Consider the following 19,906-nt stretch of genomic DNA (forward strand, 5'->3'; position numbering starts at 1 on the left):
CATGGGAAGCCAGCACTGGTGCTTCAATCTTGCAGGGAGCCAAGAGGCTGGAGTGCCAGTGCAGGCTCCCTGCTGTGGGGGCAGTAAGGGAGAGTGTGAGCTCGAGCAGCAAGAGACCCATATCTGGTTCCCTAGTGAGCCATATTTTGCTCAGGAGCCTTAGGTTGGCGAACTCTGATCTAGTGTGGGGAAATGGATCAGTCCCACAGGGATGACAGGAACAATCTACCCTCTTTGATCCTTCAGCTGAGTCACAGATGCATGCAGGTAGGTGGGAAAAACTCCTCTAGGCCAGAGAGAAATTCAAGTTGGGGTGACATGGTCCCAACAGAAGATAAATAGGATCCCATCTCACCATCTCTCTGACTATGCTAAACTAGCTTTCTTGGTTGTGCTTCTTTCCAACATTGCAGCAGCCAGCTTGGTGACATGGCTGAGTCCATTAGTCTCTTGACTAGATAGGAGGAGGAGATGTGGGAGATTTTTCTCCCACAGAGCCTACTCTAGCTAATGCATAGCCCAATCCACTCAAGTACCCAAAACTAAGTTAAGATTTGCAAGTGTTTAATTGCTCTGAACAGAAAATTTGGTTGAGCCTAGAATAGTTGCTAGAGGCAGAATGAAATAGGGTCCTCAGAGGTGTACTGACTTCAATCCTTTCCTGCCTGATAAGCCTGTTTTTGCCTTCATAGAAGGTGCAAAACCAGAAGATCTGCTTTAACATACCTGTAAATCCTCCCTGTGGAGACGAAAATGAAATGCATTTTTGCAATATTGATATGTAAGCAAAGGGCTATATAATCAAGTTCAAGATCTCCAATCACTGGACCATAAATATTTAAGTTTATCTGATAAATACAACATTTCTACTTACCTGTCATAACTCAAGTTCATGTGTATTTCATTTCATGACCTAATGATTTACAATGCTCAAATTCCCTGCTCTTAGATGTTTGGGTTTTTACTTTCTATTACAAGATAGGGTTTCAAATCCGGAGTTGGCATTTTGGCAAAGAAAAGGCTTTGTTTCGCTTTTTTAAAAATGATGACGGGAATTTAATACACTGTCATCTATATACTTTTGTTATGGTAGCGACCTGCTGAAGTGTTTTGTCATTGGGGCTCAAATTCATATATCAATTTGAATTGCCCAATCCTGGCTCTGTTTGGATTTGAGGTTCACAGCTAAAAGCAAATTTCTGTCAAAATAAAACAGTTTGACGGAATTATCTCATTTGGCAATTATCTGGAGCATTCTACTACATCTCGTTCCCAATTCTGGCATCTTTTCATGAGCAACAGAAATGACTAGTTTAAGTCTCGAACTTCTGTCTCTCAGACTTGTATAAGAATGCAGAACGCCCATACATTCGTTTAACTTCCTATTTCTTACCTGAATTAGAATCCTAGTACTTAATACATACGCTGTGCAAAAGTGAAACAAACAGATTTATATTATTCTTATGTAAGACTAAATTCCATGTAACATTGCCTTAACTAGGCTTGAACAGGAAGATAAAAAGAGAACCCATTGTAACCCATTTCTAGCTAATATTTCCCTACCCGCATGTGCGAACATTTTAGATTGATTATTTGAAGAACTACTTTTCTTAAATATGAGTGGTTTATTTCACTATAATTAAAAATTCTGAAATGTTTGAACACAAATTGCTTGGGTCAAAGTCCGAAAATAAAGTTATTAGCCAAATAAACACCATTGTACAATAACTTCAGACTGAATTGTCAGAGAGATTTGTGGTACTATTCAGCCTGACTATAGCTATTACACTCCCCTTCTAACTTTTTTGAAACTGGGATAGTTTATATACTTCAGTAGTCTGTATCACTAACATCAAACCATGTAAGCCACATAAAAGGAAAATCCCAGTTAATTTTGATAATTTCCTTCTAGAACAGGATAAATTTGAGTCCAAGCCACGTAATTTGTGTCCAGATTCAAATTTCTCTGAAGCTGAAAGATATCAAAATCATGAATTTGGTTCAGGCTATCTCTACATACATAATGTCAGTACTATATCATGCTACAATTTCCACAATGCTGTGCCACGTGTGATGGTGTAAAAAATTCCAAACAAACCTGTCACTTAAAGTCACGTTAATAGTTGATTAAAAATAATACAATGCTGCCATCACCTGCCGTTGCTGGGCTGCTGTGGAGAATGTCTGGAATGGTCTGAAGGCTCTGACCTCTGGTCAGGAGATCGTGAACGACTGCGGCGGGGCCTGTCATGTGATCGGTTGGAATGATCTGATGCCAGCGACTGAATTTCTGAAATGTCTGTTAAATAAAAGTTGTTTTTTATGAAATGATTGTAATTAAAATGATGATGTGACCTGCCCAAAATGGAAATAAGTTTTGCAGAAAATACATATGAAATGTGTCAGATCTTCTGCTCTGACTTCAAAATCAATCACCTAAAGTTAACATTCCTTTTCTTTCAATTGTTTTTACTTGGATAGTTTTTTTCCATATTCTTGAAGATGTCAATTCCAATGGTGTTTGAAAAATTTGTTAGCAGCTCAGAGGACGAGGGAGAGAGAGAAATCTGACTCCCACATAAGGATTTCACATCTTCATGATCCAATGAAATAAGCAACATATTTTACCTTAGAAAATAAGCTTCCACTCACCATCTCTTTCTGAAGCATTAGCAGAATGAATGCTGTCAGAAAGATCAGGGACATTCAAAAGAGTTGCTCTTTCATCTCGTTGAACCACCATCTTCAACTTGCCTTTTGACCTTTCTATTAGAGTCTTTGCATCTGTCAGTGACATATTTTCTGTGACTGTGCCGTTTATCTGTAATAGAGCAAAAAGACTAGACGTAAAAACTGAACAGAAAATAATCTAGCGCCACTGACTCCTTTGAAGCAAAAAACATACCAAAAAAGTTTGCCCTCCCTTAACGAAGTATTTTTAACTCTACCAGTTTTAAAGGCATAATTTTGAGCAGTTAATATAATTCTGCTGTTAAATGGGCTTCAACATTGTTTTAAAAATGAAAAAAAAACAAACATTATCAGTATCTAAGCAAGCAACTAAAAGTTTAAGCAGGCAAATTAACTGAAACAGACCAAAAATTTAAGGGAATTCATACTTCATCTTGTAGAACTGATGATTCTGGAAACTATTTCAAGTCCAACCCCATTTCTAATTCAACTGAGTCCTCAATTTTGCCACCTCCCTCTTTGCCATGCAAGCCTCCAATTCATTTATCAGATTTAGATTGCCTTGATCAATATTATATACAAATTAAAATTTAAATGATACATGGTGGGATTTAGAAATATCAAAAGTTATTTAGTCAAGAGAAATGAATATAATATGTACTCATCATGCAGTACTATGAAAATAATGTGAACACGTCTGAGCCATGGAACACAGAAAAATAATGCTGATCTTGAAAATTTATATATTTCAAGTCTCGTTACTTAAATCTATATTAAGAAACCTAACTTAATTTATTTTATAAAGCATTACTAAACTCTGCAGAGCAGCAGAAGTATTTGCCCTTGTGCACCAATTGCTCAAATAAAATTATGATTTGTAGGCAACAAGGCTCTTACTTGGGCTGGTGGCAGGCAATCCCAACCCCAGCTTACAACCATATAGTTGTCCCCTGCAAGTGGAAACTGCAAGTATAGCATCGTTCCACTCAGCCCCCTCCCTTTCCATGTTATGGAAACAATCTAATTCTAGGCACATCTCATTTTCCTGCATAACCAAACCCCGACCTTGCTTTAAGTTAGGATAAAAGGAAGCTGCATACCAAATTTGGTTGTCTTAGTTCTTACTGTTTAGGAGTTCTTGAAGAAATAGACTCTCACTCACACACACATTCACACACAGACACAATGTATTTTATTATTATTTAATATATATTAAAAATAATTCACTGTAAGGAATCTGATTGAGATGCCTAATAGTATGATTCTGCACCAGAACTACTAAAGTAATGCTTAATCTTCAAACCCTTGCCCAGACAAATAGCCCCAATGGCTTCTCTAACTATACTACGACAAAGGCAGTATTTTAATAACTGGGCCTTCAAACTCGCCCTAATTATAAGCTCAGCTGTGAAGAGTGAGTGAAACTTCATAAAATGTCAAAATAATTATGAATATTAGTTATGGGGAAGAAAGTAGAAAAGGGTGTGCCTTGACTGTGTTTGTCTTTCACTTGTAATGTGCCTACAAGCTAGTGACAGAAGCTGATCTCTAAATCTTTGATGTTCTTTTGTCTCATTTTGACTTCTAGTAAATGCACTGTGCTTTAACAATATAAATGATAGCTCCAGCCCCTCAACTTTTTTTAAAAGCTTCCCCCATCCCCCAAAAAGGGCAATTACCAAGTTCTACTGTCAAAAGGGGGTTTACCTTCTGAAAACTCTTTCCAGCTAAAGGGAAAGGGAACAAAGGATGGTGTTAAAATAAAAGCCTTACTTAATACCTTATATTTCAAACACTAACAAGTTTTTCCTTCTCTTCAGTATCTTTAATTAAAAGTTTTTTAAAATGTCATGGCTTGTTTGCCATGACACTAAGCAGGCTGAGATTTCCAAATACAAAGCCTTGTTTAACACTGTTTAACGTGGGACACTGTTAGCACCTTCATCTATTTGGGCCCATATAATTCATGAAAATACATACAACAGGACTACTCATTTGAGAAAAGGTTGCAGAATCAGACTTTTTACTTTCCATCCTCAAAACTTACAAAGCCTAATATTTCTTCTGTTCAAAGTAATACGTAGCAGAAAGGCAGTCACTTCTTGTGCAATCAATATTCCATTTTCTTTGCTAAGCAAAGAGCCATTTACTGTACCTTCAATACAACATCACCTTCCTGAATGTTGCCATCTCTTGCTGCCAGACTATCCTGTGATATTTCTTTCACAAATATGTGGCTGGCCAAGCGCAAACCATATTCTGTTTAGAATTAAAAAAAAAAATGCAAATCACAATTTAAAGAAGCAACATTTATGGATTTCAAACACTGATTTCCAGATTTACATTCCAAGGAAGGATGCTAAGAGGCGGTTAACTGGCTAAAGGAAGGGGTCACTGCCAGCTCACATCATTCCAGGAGCTACCCCTGCTGCAGCTCTGTAGTTTAAATGCAGCAGAAGCCAGGCGTACAGTTAAAATGCAGAGCCGCAGCAGGGATAGCTCCTGGCACCGGCACGAGCCGGGCTTGCTCAGTCCCGACTTACTCTGGGTCCAGCAGCCAGAGCTAGGACCCTCTGCAGAGCAGCCTTGGCTCACAGCAAACCTGGGCCCCCCACTGGCAGAGGCTGCTTTGTGGCAGGCGCTTCAACCCCTACCTCTGATAGAGGCAGAAGCAGGGTGGAGGTTGGGGAAGGGAAGGGGAAGGAGTAGGCAACAAGGGGAGGGGCAATATGAGCAGCTGACTCGACTACTCACTTACATCCCTAATTCCAAGCCCAAAAAGAACCCACTGTTTTTAATACAGTAGAGTATTGAGGGTTATACTGAAATGGTATTGTTAAGCCATAGTGCGGATACACTGTACAACTGCCAAACATGCAATTTCCTGTACTATGAATTATGGTGGGAATCTTACATTTGCATATGGCTATTTCTTAGGCCATGAGGGAAGGTCGGCTGAAGGTACGCTATTCCAGCTATGTAAAAAATGTAGCTGGAGTTGACATACCTTACTTAACTCAAGCTTTGCTGACTTGTTGCTGTGAGGACAGCACCAAGAGAAATGTTCCTGTCTACTTCCCATATTCCTCTCGAGGAATAAGAATACCGGCGCAACTGGGGCACCCACGGCATTCGATTGAGTGGGTGTTTACTAGACCTACTAAATCGAATGCTGGAAGATCAACTGCTGCAGTGGCAATCTTCCCACAAGTGAGGACATGACCTCAGTAACTAAGGTATACTAATCCCTGTTTTCACACTGGCTGGCAGACTGGCTGCCAGTGTAGTAATTTACATGAATGCTTTATTCTTCAATTGTTCTGTGATTATCTAAACCATGACTGGCCCTTATAACTAGAATAAACAAGTTGTTTGCCAGCAATAAAGATGCTGCCTCCACTTCACACAAAAATATACAAAAATCAACAAGGCTGTCAAACTACTGGAAGGGAAAGATTCCCCCCCCCCCCCCAAGTAAAAGCCTCAGTCCCCTCATTTCCTTTCTTCCCTTTCTTGCTAAAATTTTCCTCTGTATAGGTCAGCAAGATTATGGACCTCATAGCACCTTACTAATTAAACCCAGTTATTATAAAGCAGCCTTCTCCATCCCTCACATAAGTCTCATTATCTTTCCAATGACCACCAAAACTTTCAGATCATACATAATTATGTAGCAGTTGTGTAATTTGCTTTAATATAGTCACATTATAAATGAGAAAGAGAGACATTATCCATAACTGCATATACGGTGGGGTTTTTATTTGTTTCTTAGTTTTGGTGGGGTTTTTTAATTAAGTTGGCCATCTTTCATAAAAAGCCTGGTAGAAATCTTAACATTAATTCGATGTTAAAGTTAATTACACAGACGCGCACACACACACGCACAATACATACTATTCAATTTGTGTTTGTAAAATTGTAGTGGATAACAGAAGTTGGATATGTGGTTATACTATTTCTTTACAGTCCCACCGTAAGTGAAAATTTGTGTTCCCTTCATCAATCATTTAACTGGTAAAAAACAAGGGAGGAAAAATCTAGCACTGAAAGTATGTTAGTTTTCAGACAGTTATAGACTTTTGCAAGCGTGTGTATGTAGCTGTCTAGTCTAGTCTGGGGAGTCCTTAGCAACGTAACACTTAATTCAATATAAAATTCAACCTTTAACACTTAGGTATAAAATGACAACCAAAAACATGAAGGAGACAGCAAAAACTTATTGGGCATACCTTCATTTTTCCTGGATTTCACCAATGTTACTTTGGTGGGTTTTGCAGGCTGACTGGAAGCAACAGATCTTCTATCTGATCTTGGCGATAAACTTCTCTCTCTGCTTCCACTTCGGTCTCTTACCCAGTTCTTCTCATGCCTTCTGCTGACACCAGACCCGCTGCGTGCACTCCTTGGATCATGCATTTCCTCTTCATAACTATCTTCCTCATTTTCAGATACTGGCTCACGTTCCGGACGGGCTACTGGAATCTGAATTTTCTTCATTCTGCGAATGGTCTATAACCAAGAGCATTAACTACTTAGTTTCTGGTTAAAATGCACATCTTTATAAAAGTCTCAATATTCTGCAATGGGCCACCACTGACTTACACTACTGTATCAAAAGGTGACTTAGGGGGCCTCAATATGCAAGATGACATCCATACCCCAAAGGCCTTAAAGTCAAAAAATAGGGTAGAAAAGGGGAGGGAGAATAAGGGCAACTTTACATAAGTACATGCAGGACTTATTACAAATAAATCTGTGGCCAAGAAGCAGCCAGTTAAGGAACAAGATGCACCGTTGCACCAGGCTTGATGTTGTCAATGATCTTTTCAATACTAATAAATCCGTTAAAACTCCAAAATGCCAATACTGGGGGGAGGGGACGGGGAGAGGAGCAGCAGCAAGGCTTACCTGAAATACATAACACAGTGAAGTCAGGCAAACAATTTTTCACTGTGCTCCAAGATTCAAGGCAGGGTTGGAGCTGAGAGATTCAGAGTGTAGGACGGGGCTCTGGCTAGGAGTGCGGGAACAGACTCAGGGCAGGAGGTGGGTATGGAGCTGGAGGGTCTAGGAGGGAATTAGGGTGGTGGAGCAGGCTCAGGGCTGAAGTACTGGGTCTGGAAGAGAATCAGGGACTCGGGTGCAGGAGGCGGCTCAGGACTGGGGCAGGAGGTTGGGATGCGGGGTGCTTACCTGTGATAGCTCCCGTTTGGTGTGGGAGAAGAGGGGGCTCCACACAGCCCTGTGCTCACATGCAGGCACCACCCCCACAAGTTCCACTGGCTGCGATTTTCAGCCAATGGGAGCTGCAGAGACTGAGCCTCCGGGTGAGGGGTTTCGAGTGGGGAACAGAGCTTTCCAGCATTCACAGCAACCAGAGTGGGAGAAAGGAACAGCAGCATGCAGAGCTCTCTCTCTCTCTCCCTCCCTCCACCAGGAAGAGCTGGCCCAGCACACAGAAGCTTCATGGGATACAGCACTGGGTTAAGGGGATCCCCTCGGCACTGGGCTACAGCCTCTAAAGCTCCTTTCTTATTCTGGCCCTGCTACTGGGGCCAGAGGAGTGCATCTCTTCCCAGCCGCAGCAACTCCCTGTTGGGGCTGGAGACGTGTGTCACTTCTCTGGCCCCAGCATGGAGCTGCCACAACCAGGAAAGAGGCACGCTCCTCCAGCCTCAGCAGGGAGTTGTCACAGCTGGGGGAGAGGGGCAGCAGTTCCATGTGAGGCAACCCTAAGCCCCTGCATGGATTTATTAGGAGCTGTGCAGTCATACATCTTAAAGGGAACCCTGCAAGTAAATTATCTTGCAAGAGGATAGCGGCCAAAACATGTAAATCCTCTCCTCAAGCATTATACAGATACCTTGTTTTTCATCCTTTGAATTCCCTCCATTTTATGTTTTGACATACAAACTTAATCATCAGAGGTCATCAGATCCAGTCCCCTGCTTAACAGCAGGACCAAGTGCCATCTAGATCATCCTTAGATAGATGTTTGTCTAACCTGTTCTTAAGTACCTCCAATGACGGGAGATTTCACAATCTCCCTAAGCAATTTACTCCAGTGCTTAAGCACCCTGACACTTACTTTTTCCTAATGCCCAATACTCAAGGATAAGCTTTAGTGTACTAACGTTATTAAAATGCTTAAACATCTTCTCATCAATTTTCTTGTAATAATTCACAAATTATTACAAAAGTCGTTTTACTTGGGAAAAGTGGAGGCCAAAGTGACGGGTCTCACATGAAAAATCAAGGCCACAAGTGGGATGTGTAGTCAGCCTGACAAAATGAATCTACACAAGGTTTTCAAGAACACTCAGGAAGAAGGCTGTCAAAACCTCCCACCATCAAACAGGCTTAGGCTATGCCAGGAGAAAAAATTCTGCCAACGCAAGGCAAGAGTCCAATAATAGCCTCAAGAAAGATGTGTTGTGGAAATCCATCTAGGGAATCTGACTGAAGAGAAATCTGACGAAAAATTCTGCTTCAGAGCAAAAGTGGACATATGCCAGAGCTAAATAATGCCATAGGGAGATTAGTCCAGGATGGAGCTGTCTAACAAGTCTCTTAAGATGCTATCAAGCTCCAAGGAAAGCTGCAGAAGGCCAGAATGGAAGATAGTGAACAATGAGCTATGACAAGACTCAGATAAAGATACACTTTTTTTAATGTGGTGTCCTTGATTGTTTCAGTCCTAAACAAACCAGTACTCTAGGAGCAGTGCACTAGAAGCTGTGGTCTGTGTGTTATTTTATATATAAAAAAAGGTACTCCAATAATCCTAGCCCAGGAAAATCTAATTTATAAGAGGACAAAATTGAAAAGTACATGAAATGTGCAAGTTAACTTCAATCACTGGTAATCTATAGATTTTTACCATTTTTAAGGGAGCGCAGATCTCCCTTGTGAAAGTTTTGTCATGGTCACAGTGTAACTAATATGTCTACTGTGCAGCTAGGGCCCAATCCACATCCATTTGAAGACAGCACCACATCTGCACTCAGTAGAAATCAGGAGGCAGAAGAAACTATGATACAAGGATTTAGGTTGGGTCTAAATTCCTGCATTTTTTGGCAGGTGTAACTCATATGGAAAAAGAGGAAACCCCTTTAATCTGGACTAGTGCAGCGTTCTGCTTTTCTTGTCAGTTACATTATGTGTTTTGTCACATCAGCACATATTTATTTTCCCACTGCAGTCCAAACAAAGTGGTAACAGCTCTTGCAGTGCAATGCCACATGTTAATACCACAGGGCTGCAAGTCTATTTAAAGGGGAAAACAATCAAAGCCACACAAACCAGTAACGAAGTACTCAAAACTCTGACAACCTACTGAACACTGAATAGTAGTTCTGTTGGCGTTTCAAACCCACAAGCCTACTAGGATTGTGCTTATGCAAAACAGAGGGAAGAAAACATTACTATTGGAAGTTCAAAGTAAATTTATCCCTGGAATGATAATCTAGGATATTAAAAGAAACTAACTATGTTTATATATTCTACTTCAAGAATAATACTCTGTAAATATTTGGGAACTATAATATTTTCTTCCATTAATTATTGTTGGTGGCTATTGTGCCTATGTCCAAAAAAAATACTTCAGATCATGCCATTTCTGCAGCAAACCACCAAAATCTCCACTGATTTGCTTTGGAGCATTAATCTGAAATGCCAACTTTCAAATATAAAAAGTTTTATAGCTTGATATGCAAGTTGTTTTTGATGACTGCAACTTAGTGGATTGCCAGATTTATAAATGTGTAGCACTCCAACTATTGCAAATCTGTACGAGCTTGTGAAAAAAGCACCACAGACCTTGTGAGGAAAACCATTAAAGCTCCAAAAACTAAACCACTTTTTAAAATTAAACAATTGCCTATGCGTTTATTTTTTTTCTTTTTTAGAAAAATAAATCTGCGACGTTTACAGAAAACCAGATTACTACCTTTTAGTAATGACCGGTTTTGTTGTTTTGCAAATTCAAAAGCCATTTGTATCCTCTGAATAAGTCTGAAATTATAGGAATTAAAGTAATTACACCTTATCTTGGCAAATTATGTTTACTGAACACAAAGATGTGTTTGTTGGGGCTTGAATGAAGAGTGAAGACCTTCAGCACCGACTAGAGGTTGAGAAGCCTGATAGAAGTATGCTTGCAGAAAAAAATAATGGATACATGAACTGTCCCAGCAGCCTGGGAAAAGTCTCCTTCAGAGTGAGGAGATACATTTTGTTACCCAAAGTCATATCTTCTGACTACCCTGTCTTGATAATCCTACTTGACAGATACCTCTTCCACAAGACAACATGCACAGTTCCACCAGCTACTAACTGTGTAGGCATTTGTACTAAAAGTAAGGTTTAAAAACACATTCACTTACTATTTTGGCATTTTTACCACTTTTCCTCAACTGTTGAACAGCAAATGCATGCTCCACATTATCCATTGAGACTCCATTAACCATTGCCACACGGTCATTTTCTCTAAACAAAAAGTAATGCAGTGTATGATAAAAGAAAAAAAACATTAAAGATCCAAAAGAATGAGCCTTTAAAAATGAGTCATTGAAGAAGCCACTTGCAGGGTCACAGGATTAGTGTGCAACTATCATATCTTGATATCTATTAAGGTAAGCAGGAAATTAATTAGAATCAAGCACTGTTATCCCAAAGCCCAATGAAGTTGTAATTTACCACAGAAGGGAAAAAAATGTAACACTCACTGTAGCAGTCCTTCTGCTGGACCTCCTTTCAGGACATCAGATATAACTATCGATGTTTCACCACTCTGAAAGTGGGGATTATCTCTTCCACCAGATATTGCAATGCCAAACCCAAATCCTGGAGCCTAAAACAGAACACAAAAACCATCCTCAGACATCACATGACCTGGTATGTTTATATAAAGAGCCCATATTGCAGTTCATGCTATTTCATGATATTACCATCATTTTAATACACTTCCAAGCAAAAATAGTAGTACAGAATTAAGGACTAAGAATACTTCACTCTTCTATAGCATTTTTCATCTATGCTTGTAAAAGTATTTTACAGAAAGATTAAGTACCACAGACAGTCTGCTATTAAACTAAAGGGGTATGCCAATGAAGAAGAACACAACACAAAGCACTAAAATGCCTCAAGAGGAAGACAGCAGCTGATAAATGGGAGAGTATACAACAAAGAACAATTGTAAGTGCTGGGGAAATTTTGAATTATCTTTTTAAATTTCCACAACTTGGAATTTAGGCAGAACCTTAGGAGTTCACATCCACACACATATGAAGAGTGGGGGTGTAGAAAGGGTTAAAAATACTGTGTAACTAATCACAATTTAATTGGTTTAATGCTGGTATTTTTTAACCCGCTAGTGGCTGTCTCCAGGAGGTGACCAAAGACTATATGCATCAGCTTATCGGTTAACCAGTTAAACTATTACATCACTAATGAAGATGGCCTCAAATTGGTTACAACACACATCAGCTCTGTCCCTTATCTCAAAGGCTGCACCTCCAGCAAGCACAGTACCCGTTAATATGCTGAGTTAATGGTTCAGTACAATTCTTCCTCCTGCAGCACTGAAATGTTTCTTAAGTTTCATATTGCAGTATTCAGCCAACCTGATCCTGCTTAGCTCAAGTACAGACAACATGACAGTACAAGATAGTACGTTTTCCAAGCTCAATTCTTAGCAATCTAACAGTAGGACCACTTGTGCCATTAAATACATGAAAACCTTGTCAGTACTGGCAAGTCATCTGCATCTTAACTAGACTCATTTGCTTCAGTCTTTTGCCTCTAGTGTGCTCTCCCTTTGCAGCAAGGTCAATGCCTCTGAAAAGTTATTGCTACTAGGTATTTCAAGATATGACAATTATCCTTACAATTTCTAATCTGCCCAGAAGTCACAATGGTGAGAAGCAAATTTTAAGACATTAGATTTAATAAACTGAATGGGAAACAAAACACTATCTTAAGTAAGTATGATATCTTATGTCAAGATTTAGTGTGATGTAGCATTTTAAAATATTTCTTCATACATTTTTCCATGCAATGGAAATAAAACTGTGTTTCTTAAACTCTATTTTCCAACACAAAGCTTTACTTTGTGCATCAACTCCACCATACCTGGAACAGACAGCCTGCAATGCCTAGAAATAGTAGTCACCAATGAGGAGCAGAGGAAGCTCATTCTGGTGGATGTCATGGTGCTCTTTGAGAACAGGACCCTGGACTTCCACGGGGCCCAAACCTCACAAGGTAGAGAAATACACCCTTGTGGCCAACACCCTGAGAACCCAGGGCTACTAGGTGGAAATGCACAACCTGATTGGGGCCTAAGAGCTTGAGATCCTAACCAAGAGCCAGTACTGAGAGCACCTATAGTCAGTCGACACTATGCTCAGCTTATGTGGCAGCTGACGGTGTCCAATGCCGTAAGATGGTCAAAGGACGGAACACATCACCGGTCACAGACAGTACGAAGACTGATAAACAATACTGCTGACAAAGGACACAATCAGGGAAATAGCACAGATTCTTCCTTGGCAGATCGAATCTTCCTATGGTGAGCCTACCCAGATACCAACACACTGACAATCTCCACCTGTTTACATATCCACTTATCACGACTAATTCTGTATAACTTTGCATGGGTGATGTACCCGAACACTTATTCCCTCCTATGTAACTCCTTGCACACCATGGCATGGCTCTACGCATCTCCTGGATAGGGCTGTGTGCAAGGAAGGCCACCAAAGATGCCTGTGTTCTAGTAAAATGGGCTCTGACAATCGGTAGCAGTGGGACCTTTGCCAGCTCATAACAAGTCTTTATGCCAGAGGTGAGCCAGTTGGAAATGCTCTGCAAATAAAACAGAAGGCTCTTCATCCTACTTGCTGTTGCAATAAAAAGTTGGGTTGATTTATGGAAAGGCCTGGCATCCTCTAAGTAGAAAGACATGGCTCTCTGGGCATCCAAGGCATGTGTAGTGATCACTCCTCAGCCATCTGGTGTAGCTTAGGACAAAAAACACCAGCGCGAATAGGACCCTGTTAATTCAGAAGAAAGATCATTTTTGGAAGGAAAGCCATATGGGACTGCATCTAGACCTTATCTTTATAAAAAATGTCTCTAGCGGTTCTGAGTTTAAGGCCTTAATCTCAGAGACCCCATCTTGCTGATGTCACAGCCCCCAAGAAAGTGATCTTCCAGGGCAAGTAGGAAAGGGAGCAGGAGTCCAACAACTTCAAGGGCTGGCTGGTTAGCCTGGAGAGGACCAGCTTAAGAACCCACTGTGGGACAGGAGCCTGCACTTGTGGGTAAAGTCAAACAAGCTGAAGTTGAATCCAGATAAAACTGAGGTCCTGTGGATCAAGAGGTCATCTGTTTGGGAATGTGCTATGGTACCTGTTCTAGCTGGAGTTACTCTTCCCCCTGGAAGAATAGGGACACAGCTTGGGAGTCCTTCTGGACCCTTTTTTAACATTTAAGAACCAGATTTCTTCAGTGGACAGGAGTGCTTTTGGGGCAGCTACATCTGATCCATCAGCTGTGACCCTTCCTGAACAAGCATGTCTGAGCCAGAGCGATCCATGCTCTTGTTACATCCCAGCAGGATTACTGTAATTCACTCTACGTGGGGCTGCCTCTAAACAGACTTCGGAAACTGCAACTGGTCCAGAATGTGGCTACTCGAGTTTTAACAAATACTCGTTATACAGAGCACATTATGCCAGTACTCCTCCCAGCATGACTGTCCCTCTAGGTTTAGGCAAGGAGCAGACATGCCAAGAAGTGGAGAGACTCAAGATCGGGGTGCAGAAGGCAACTGTCCTCCTGTGACAGCAAGTCCGGTCCTCTGGAAATGGGCCAAAGAGGAGCCAAACCAGCTCTTGAGCATACTGAACCAATGTTGGTGAGGTTATACTGGAGAGATCACCTGTGCTTTTTCCTCTTGATTTTTTATCAGGAGTCTGCTGATCAGAAAAATGGGTGGAACCTGTACATCAGATCCCCTGACCATGACAGGAGAAAGGCTTTTGAGAGGGAACCTTTGCTCCAGCCTCACCAGGAGCAAAACTGATAGCATTTACTGTTTCATCTGGTGGTGAATGTGTCGATTTAGGGAGTCCCCAACCTCTGGAAGATCATGTAGACCACCTCTGGGTGTAGCAATCACTTGTGGTGAGAGAAATCCCTGCTGAAATAATCCACTAGCATACTCCTAATGCCAGAGAAGTGGCATGCTTCCAGGCGGATACTGTGATCTATGTTGGAGTCCCACAGACAGTGTCTCATGGAAGAAGGCTAACAAACATGCTCCTGTTGTCTATTGATGTAAAACAATGGTCTCCAACCTTTACACACCGAAGATCACTTTTTAAATCTCAGAACAGGGGAAGATCTACCACCCCGCCCCTTCCTTGAAGCCCCGCCCCTTTCTATTCTCCTTCTGTCCATCACTTGCTATCCCCAGCCCTTACTTACACACTCTGAGAAACAGTTTATTATGTGAGATACAAAATTAAAATCACGTGTTTATAGTTATGAAATAAATGGTCTGTTGTTTATTCATGCTATTTAAATCTAAAATGAAGCATTTATAATTATACATTTTGTGGGGACAGACTTCTGTGGCTGGGGGCAGGGGAGTGGAGTCTGGGAGCCGCGACAGGGTGCCAGTGGGGACAAGAATGGGGACAGAGTTCTGTAGCTGGGGACAGAGTTTGGGGAATGGGGACTGAGTTCTGTAGCTGGTGACAGGGGAGTAGAGTCTGGGAGCCGAGTCTGGGAGCTGGGTGGCAGCAGAGTCACCTGCATCTGCCTCCTCCCAGGATTCTCTCTCCCTCCCTCCCCCCGGCGGGAAGCCAGCACATGCCTCCTCCGGGCCCCCCGCGGTGCAGGGAAACCCTGAGCACACCTGCCCCGGGGCTAACCCCCGCCTCCTGCGGCGGGGCCAAACCCCCACAGGAGCCTGCCTCGGGGGCAACCCCCTCCCATTCCACAGTGGGGCCAAACTCCTGCGGGAGCCTGCACCAGGGGCAACCCCCACCCCTCCCGCAGCGGGGCCAAACCCCCCTTTGGCAGTGGGGTGCGGCCCCGCCCCTCCCTCCCACAGCGCAGCCAACCCCCACGGGCACCTGCCCCGGGGCCAAACCCCCCTCCCACGGCGCAGCACAGCCAACCCCCTCCTGCAGCATGGACAACCCCCGCGGGCGCCTGCCCTGGGGTCAAACCCCCCTCCCACGGCACGGCACGGCCAACTCACTTCCCTCCCGCAGCGTGGCCAAACCCCGGGGCGACCCCCGCTCCCGCGGTGCAGGGAAACCCCTGCACCCAACTCACCCCTTCGGCGCCGGCGGCGCAGGGAAGCCTCCGCACTCCTCCTCTAGGGCCAACGCACCCTCCCCCAGCACGCAATAGAGCTGTGGGAGGGGGAGCAGCCTGCATACTTCCGGAACCCCTGGAAGTGACGCGGACTTCAGAGAGGACTTCCGTCCACCCCACGGGAAGCTGGCACTACACTAGAGGTAAGTAGTGGGGCTTCTCGGGGGTGGGGGGGAAATGGAGGATGACGTTGCCCGAACGCCTCGCAATCAACTGGTCGAGGCCTCGCGATCGATGGGTTGGTGGCCACAGATGTAAAACATCAAAGCCATGTTCACCGTGAGAGCCCTTAGCATTTTGCTCAACAAGTGAGGCCAGAAGACATTGCATTCTAGTCAGACCACATTGTGTGCGACATCACTTCCTCTGGAAGCCACCACCCCTGGGTTCTGAAATCCCTAACGTGCATACCTCAGCTGAAATCCAAGGCATCCAATACCAGCTCTATAGAAGGAGGGGCTTGAAAAACGGAACTCCCTCCAGGACTTTTCCAGTGAGGCAAGTACACCTGGGGGGAATGGCGATCTTATCCAGGTGTTCTCTGGACTAGGAATAAACCAATGCTAGCTATTGCTGCTATGGTCGCATGCGGAGCCTGGCCTGGCGGACCACATACCAGCATGATGCCACATGACCCAGAAGATGCAGGGAATGGGAATGGGAATTTCCATTATAAGATCTGACAGGGTTTGAAATCTGTCCAATGGCAGGAACACCCCTAACTAGAGCTGAAAACCACTCTGAACAAGAGCTAATGTGGACTTTTCATTGTTGATCAGGAGTCCTAAGGAGCAGCACATGGCTTGCAAGATCCTGACATCCTACTAGACTTGTGCTGCCTTTGACCAACCAGTCATTGAGGTATGTGTATATCTGGATACACCAGTGCCTGACATAGGCAGCTACCACCACAATGCACTTGGTAACCACCCTGGGTGCCATCACCAGGGTGGTCAGGAGGACCACACGCTGGTAGTAGGCAGGACCCACTGTAAAACATTGGAAGCATCTTCGACCTGAAAAGATCACCACATGGAACTATACATCCTTCAGGTCGAGGGCAGCATACGTTTCTAGGATCCAGGGAAGGAATAATAGGGAGTAGGAAGAGCATGCGGTATTTGAGCTTTCTTAGTTATCTATTGAGATCTCGCAGATCCAGGATGGAATGTTTGCATGCTTCACAGGATCTGAAGCCTGGTGATTGGGGCATATACTGTCTGGGTCTACTGAAAACTATACCTAATACTAAAACAACGATACGGGCAACTAAGACAACTATATATAATAGGATTATGTACAATAGGGGTGGGCAGGAGGAAGTGTGGGTGAAGGGGTTTGTGAACTGGGGCAAGAGTTTGAGGAGCAGGGGAGACTATAAGGTCTAGGAGAGGATTCTGACCTGGAGGAGGTGTGTGCATGCGCAAGTCTGGGCAGGGCTGTGACAGAGCAATGGACTGGAGTGCAGGGTCTGAGGGGGATATGGGTGCAGGAGCGGGGGTGAAGAGAGTTTGAGTTACATGGGTAGAGATGCTGGAGGGACAGAAGGCTGGGGTTACTTACCTAGGCAGCTCCCAGCCAGCAAACCAGCATGTCCCCAAGGCATAGCCTTCCCTACAGGGGCTATGTTCTTCTCTGAGCCCTGAGAGCCCGGGGGAGGGGCACCATGTGAAGCCTCTTTCTCCCCACCCCCCCACCTCACAGCACTCAGAAAAAACACATGGCCCCCCAGCCAGCCACTCTCAGTACCGTGAGGAGGTGGAGCAGACAGAGTCCCTCTAAGGTGTAGGCTATCAAGCTGCCCTCACTCCCAGCAAAATCCCATTGGCCAGTTTCTGGCCAACGGGAGCTGCCTGTTTGAACAGGCAACACACAAAGCACACCCCCTACCCCTTCTCCTCAGGTGCCTAGTTATTCACACAAACACATGATGCCCGCAGCCTGTGTGAGGGCAGGGACAGGCAGGGACCATGCCTCAGAAAAGAGCCAGGCTGCTCGCTGGGAGTCACCCATGTAAGTCTCCCAGCCAGAGTCTGCCTCTGGCACTTGAGACCCTCCCTTCCCCAACCCTCTTCCCCCCACCTCACATAACCCAAACCCTCTGCTCCCCCACTCCTGAACCAATACCCCCCCCCTTCCAGAACCTGCACCCCAATCCCCCATCCCAGGTCTTACCCCTCTCCTGCCCTAGGTCACATCCCAAACCCCTGCACTCCAGTCCCAAGTCACAATTGCCTCCTTCACCCAGAATCCCTCACAGATCTCATACTCCCTCCAGCATCTTAATCCTTTATCCCAAGCTCCCTTCTGCACCCAACATCCATCCCAGACCCAGCATCTCCTCCATTAATATCTTGGAAGAGTGCAGCGGCCATAGACCGCTTTCCAAAATCTTCGAGTGGTCCCCCCCATCAAAAATTGTCAACCCCTGCTCAACGAGTATTGTAATGACTGCAGCAGTGGAACTTCACCCCAAACTTCAAGCATTCTTGTCAATTAGATTGGATTAAAAATAGCATTTGTTCTCTCTCAGACAAGATCAGTACAAATCTATAGCAATATATGGAAAACAGAACATGTTCATCTTGTAGGCTATATAACAAAATCTTTTTAAAAATTGCTTTGAACTATTTGATTTATATTTGAGCTCCACATGCAGACACTATATATTCCTCACTGCATAAGAGTGGCAAGACAATCAAAAGCCTATTATACAATTTTTGAATTGATACAGAATAATCAGAAAAAAGTGGATGTTTATCAGAGTTGGGAGAATATCTAATTTGTTTTCAGTTTCCAGACAGTTCGGGGGGGGAGGAGGAAGGTGACCTTAAAAATTAGTTTGGGTAAAACAAAATGTTCATCAAAAATTCATCAAATTGGAAAGTTGACAAAAATTCACTTCTGGTCAAATAAAAGCACATTTTCACATGCAAATAAAGGAAATGAAGGACGAGATTCAAAGAACAGCCTATGGTGCCCGCCTACTTTACAACTTTCAGCCCATTTTTTAGGGCACTCATGCAGGATGTGGGAGATCAAGGTTCAATTCCCTCCTCTGCCTGATACGGGGAAGGGTTTCCACAATTCCTCAGCAGCAGACAGTGGTGTTGAATTAGTATTCCCATTTAGTGTTTACTACTAAAACATTCTGACTTTTTAAAGCATAGTTCTGCTCTGAAAAGCAATTGTGTAAAAATGGTATCTTCTTCCTTAAATTCACTCTGCTGCCTGACTTACTACTCGGTAAATCATGAAAAAAAAAAACAAATCCTATGTGACAGTCAGTCCCTTTATGAAAGGAACTTATGGACACAAATGTGCATGATTCAGAGATGCTTTAGACAAATTGCTTCATGTAACCTATCGATCTTAATGTCTTAATCAGCTGGACTGTGTATCTTATTTCAGTGTATGTATCATTCTTGTGTGTAAAGTTAGAGATATTGTGTATGGAATGATTTACGGTTTTAATGTGCAAATGAAAGCCATCAAGAGTGTTACCTTCAATGTTTACATGGCCAACTATAAACAGGAGATTTACAGTTTACAAAGGAGATTGTTTTTGTCCTCTAAATCTTAGCAGTGGTTGGTCTGGGAAAGTCCATTACAACTGGCCAGGTAACTTCCCATGAAAAGTGGGAATCTTTAAAAAACAATAGGAAACTAGCAGGCTTTTGTCTTTGGCTGGCACACCAGAGGGAAGGAACCAAAGACCCTAGGGTGAGGAACAGCCATTAGCTAACCTTTTTCTGTAATTCTGAATTTATAATCTACTTTGCTCTGCCTATTCTCACTTATTACCACTTAAATCCTACTGCTT

The 19,906-nt window shown here is 43.2% G+C and overlaps 1 protein-coding gene across 8 annotated transcripts in view; it reads right to left on the reverse strand.

Moving 5' to 3' along the window:
- The window catches only part of TJP1 (tight junction protein 1), a 299,612-nt gene that overhangs the window by 75,163 nt on the left and 204,543 nt on the right, over positions 1-19,906 (reverse strand). For all 8 annotated transcript variants that reach the window (XM_075897730.1, XM_075897727.1, XM_075897726.1 and 5 more), the window contains 6 exons: positions 11,418-11,542; positions 11,076-11,178; positions 6,921-7,200; positions 4,847-4,950; positions 2,653-2,821; positions 2,155-2,299 (listed from right to left, as the gene is read on the reverse strand). In XM_075897730.1, coding sequence (XP_075753845.1) covers positions 2,155-2,299; positions 2,653-2,821; positions 4,847-4,950; positions 6,921-7,200; positions 11,076-11,178; positions 11,418-11,542 — 926 coding nt within the window. The remainder of the gene's footprint in view (positions 1-2,154; positions 2,300-2,652; positions 2,822-4,846; positions 4,951-6,920; positions 7,201-11,075; positions 11,179-11,417; positions 11,543-19,906) is intronic.

The sequence above is a fragment of the Pelodiscus sinensis genome, chromosome 14 (assembly GCF_049634645.1).
Source record: "Pelodiscus sinensis isolate JC-2024 chromosome 14, ASM4963464v1, whole genome shotgun sequence".
Lineage (NCBI taxonomy): Eukaryota > Metazoa > Chordata > Testudines > Trionychidae > Pelodiscus > Pelodiscus sinensis.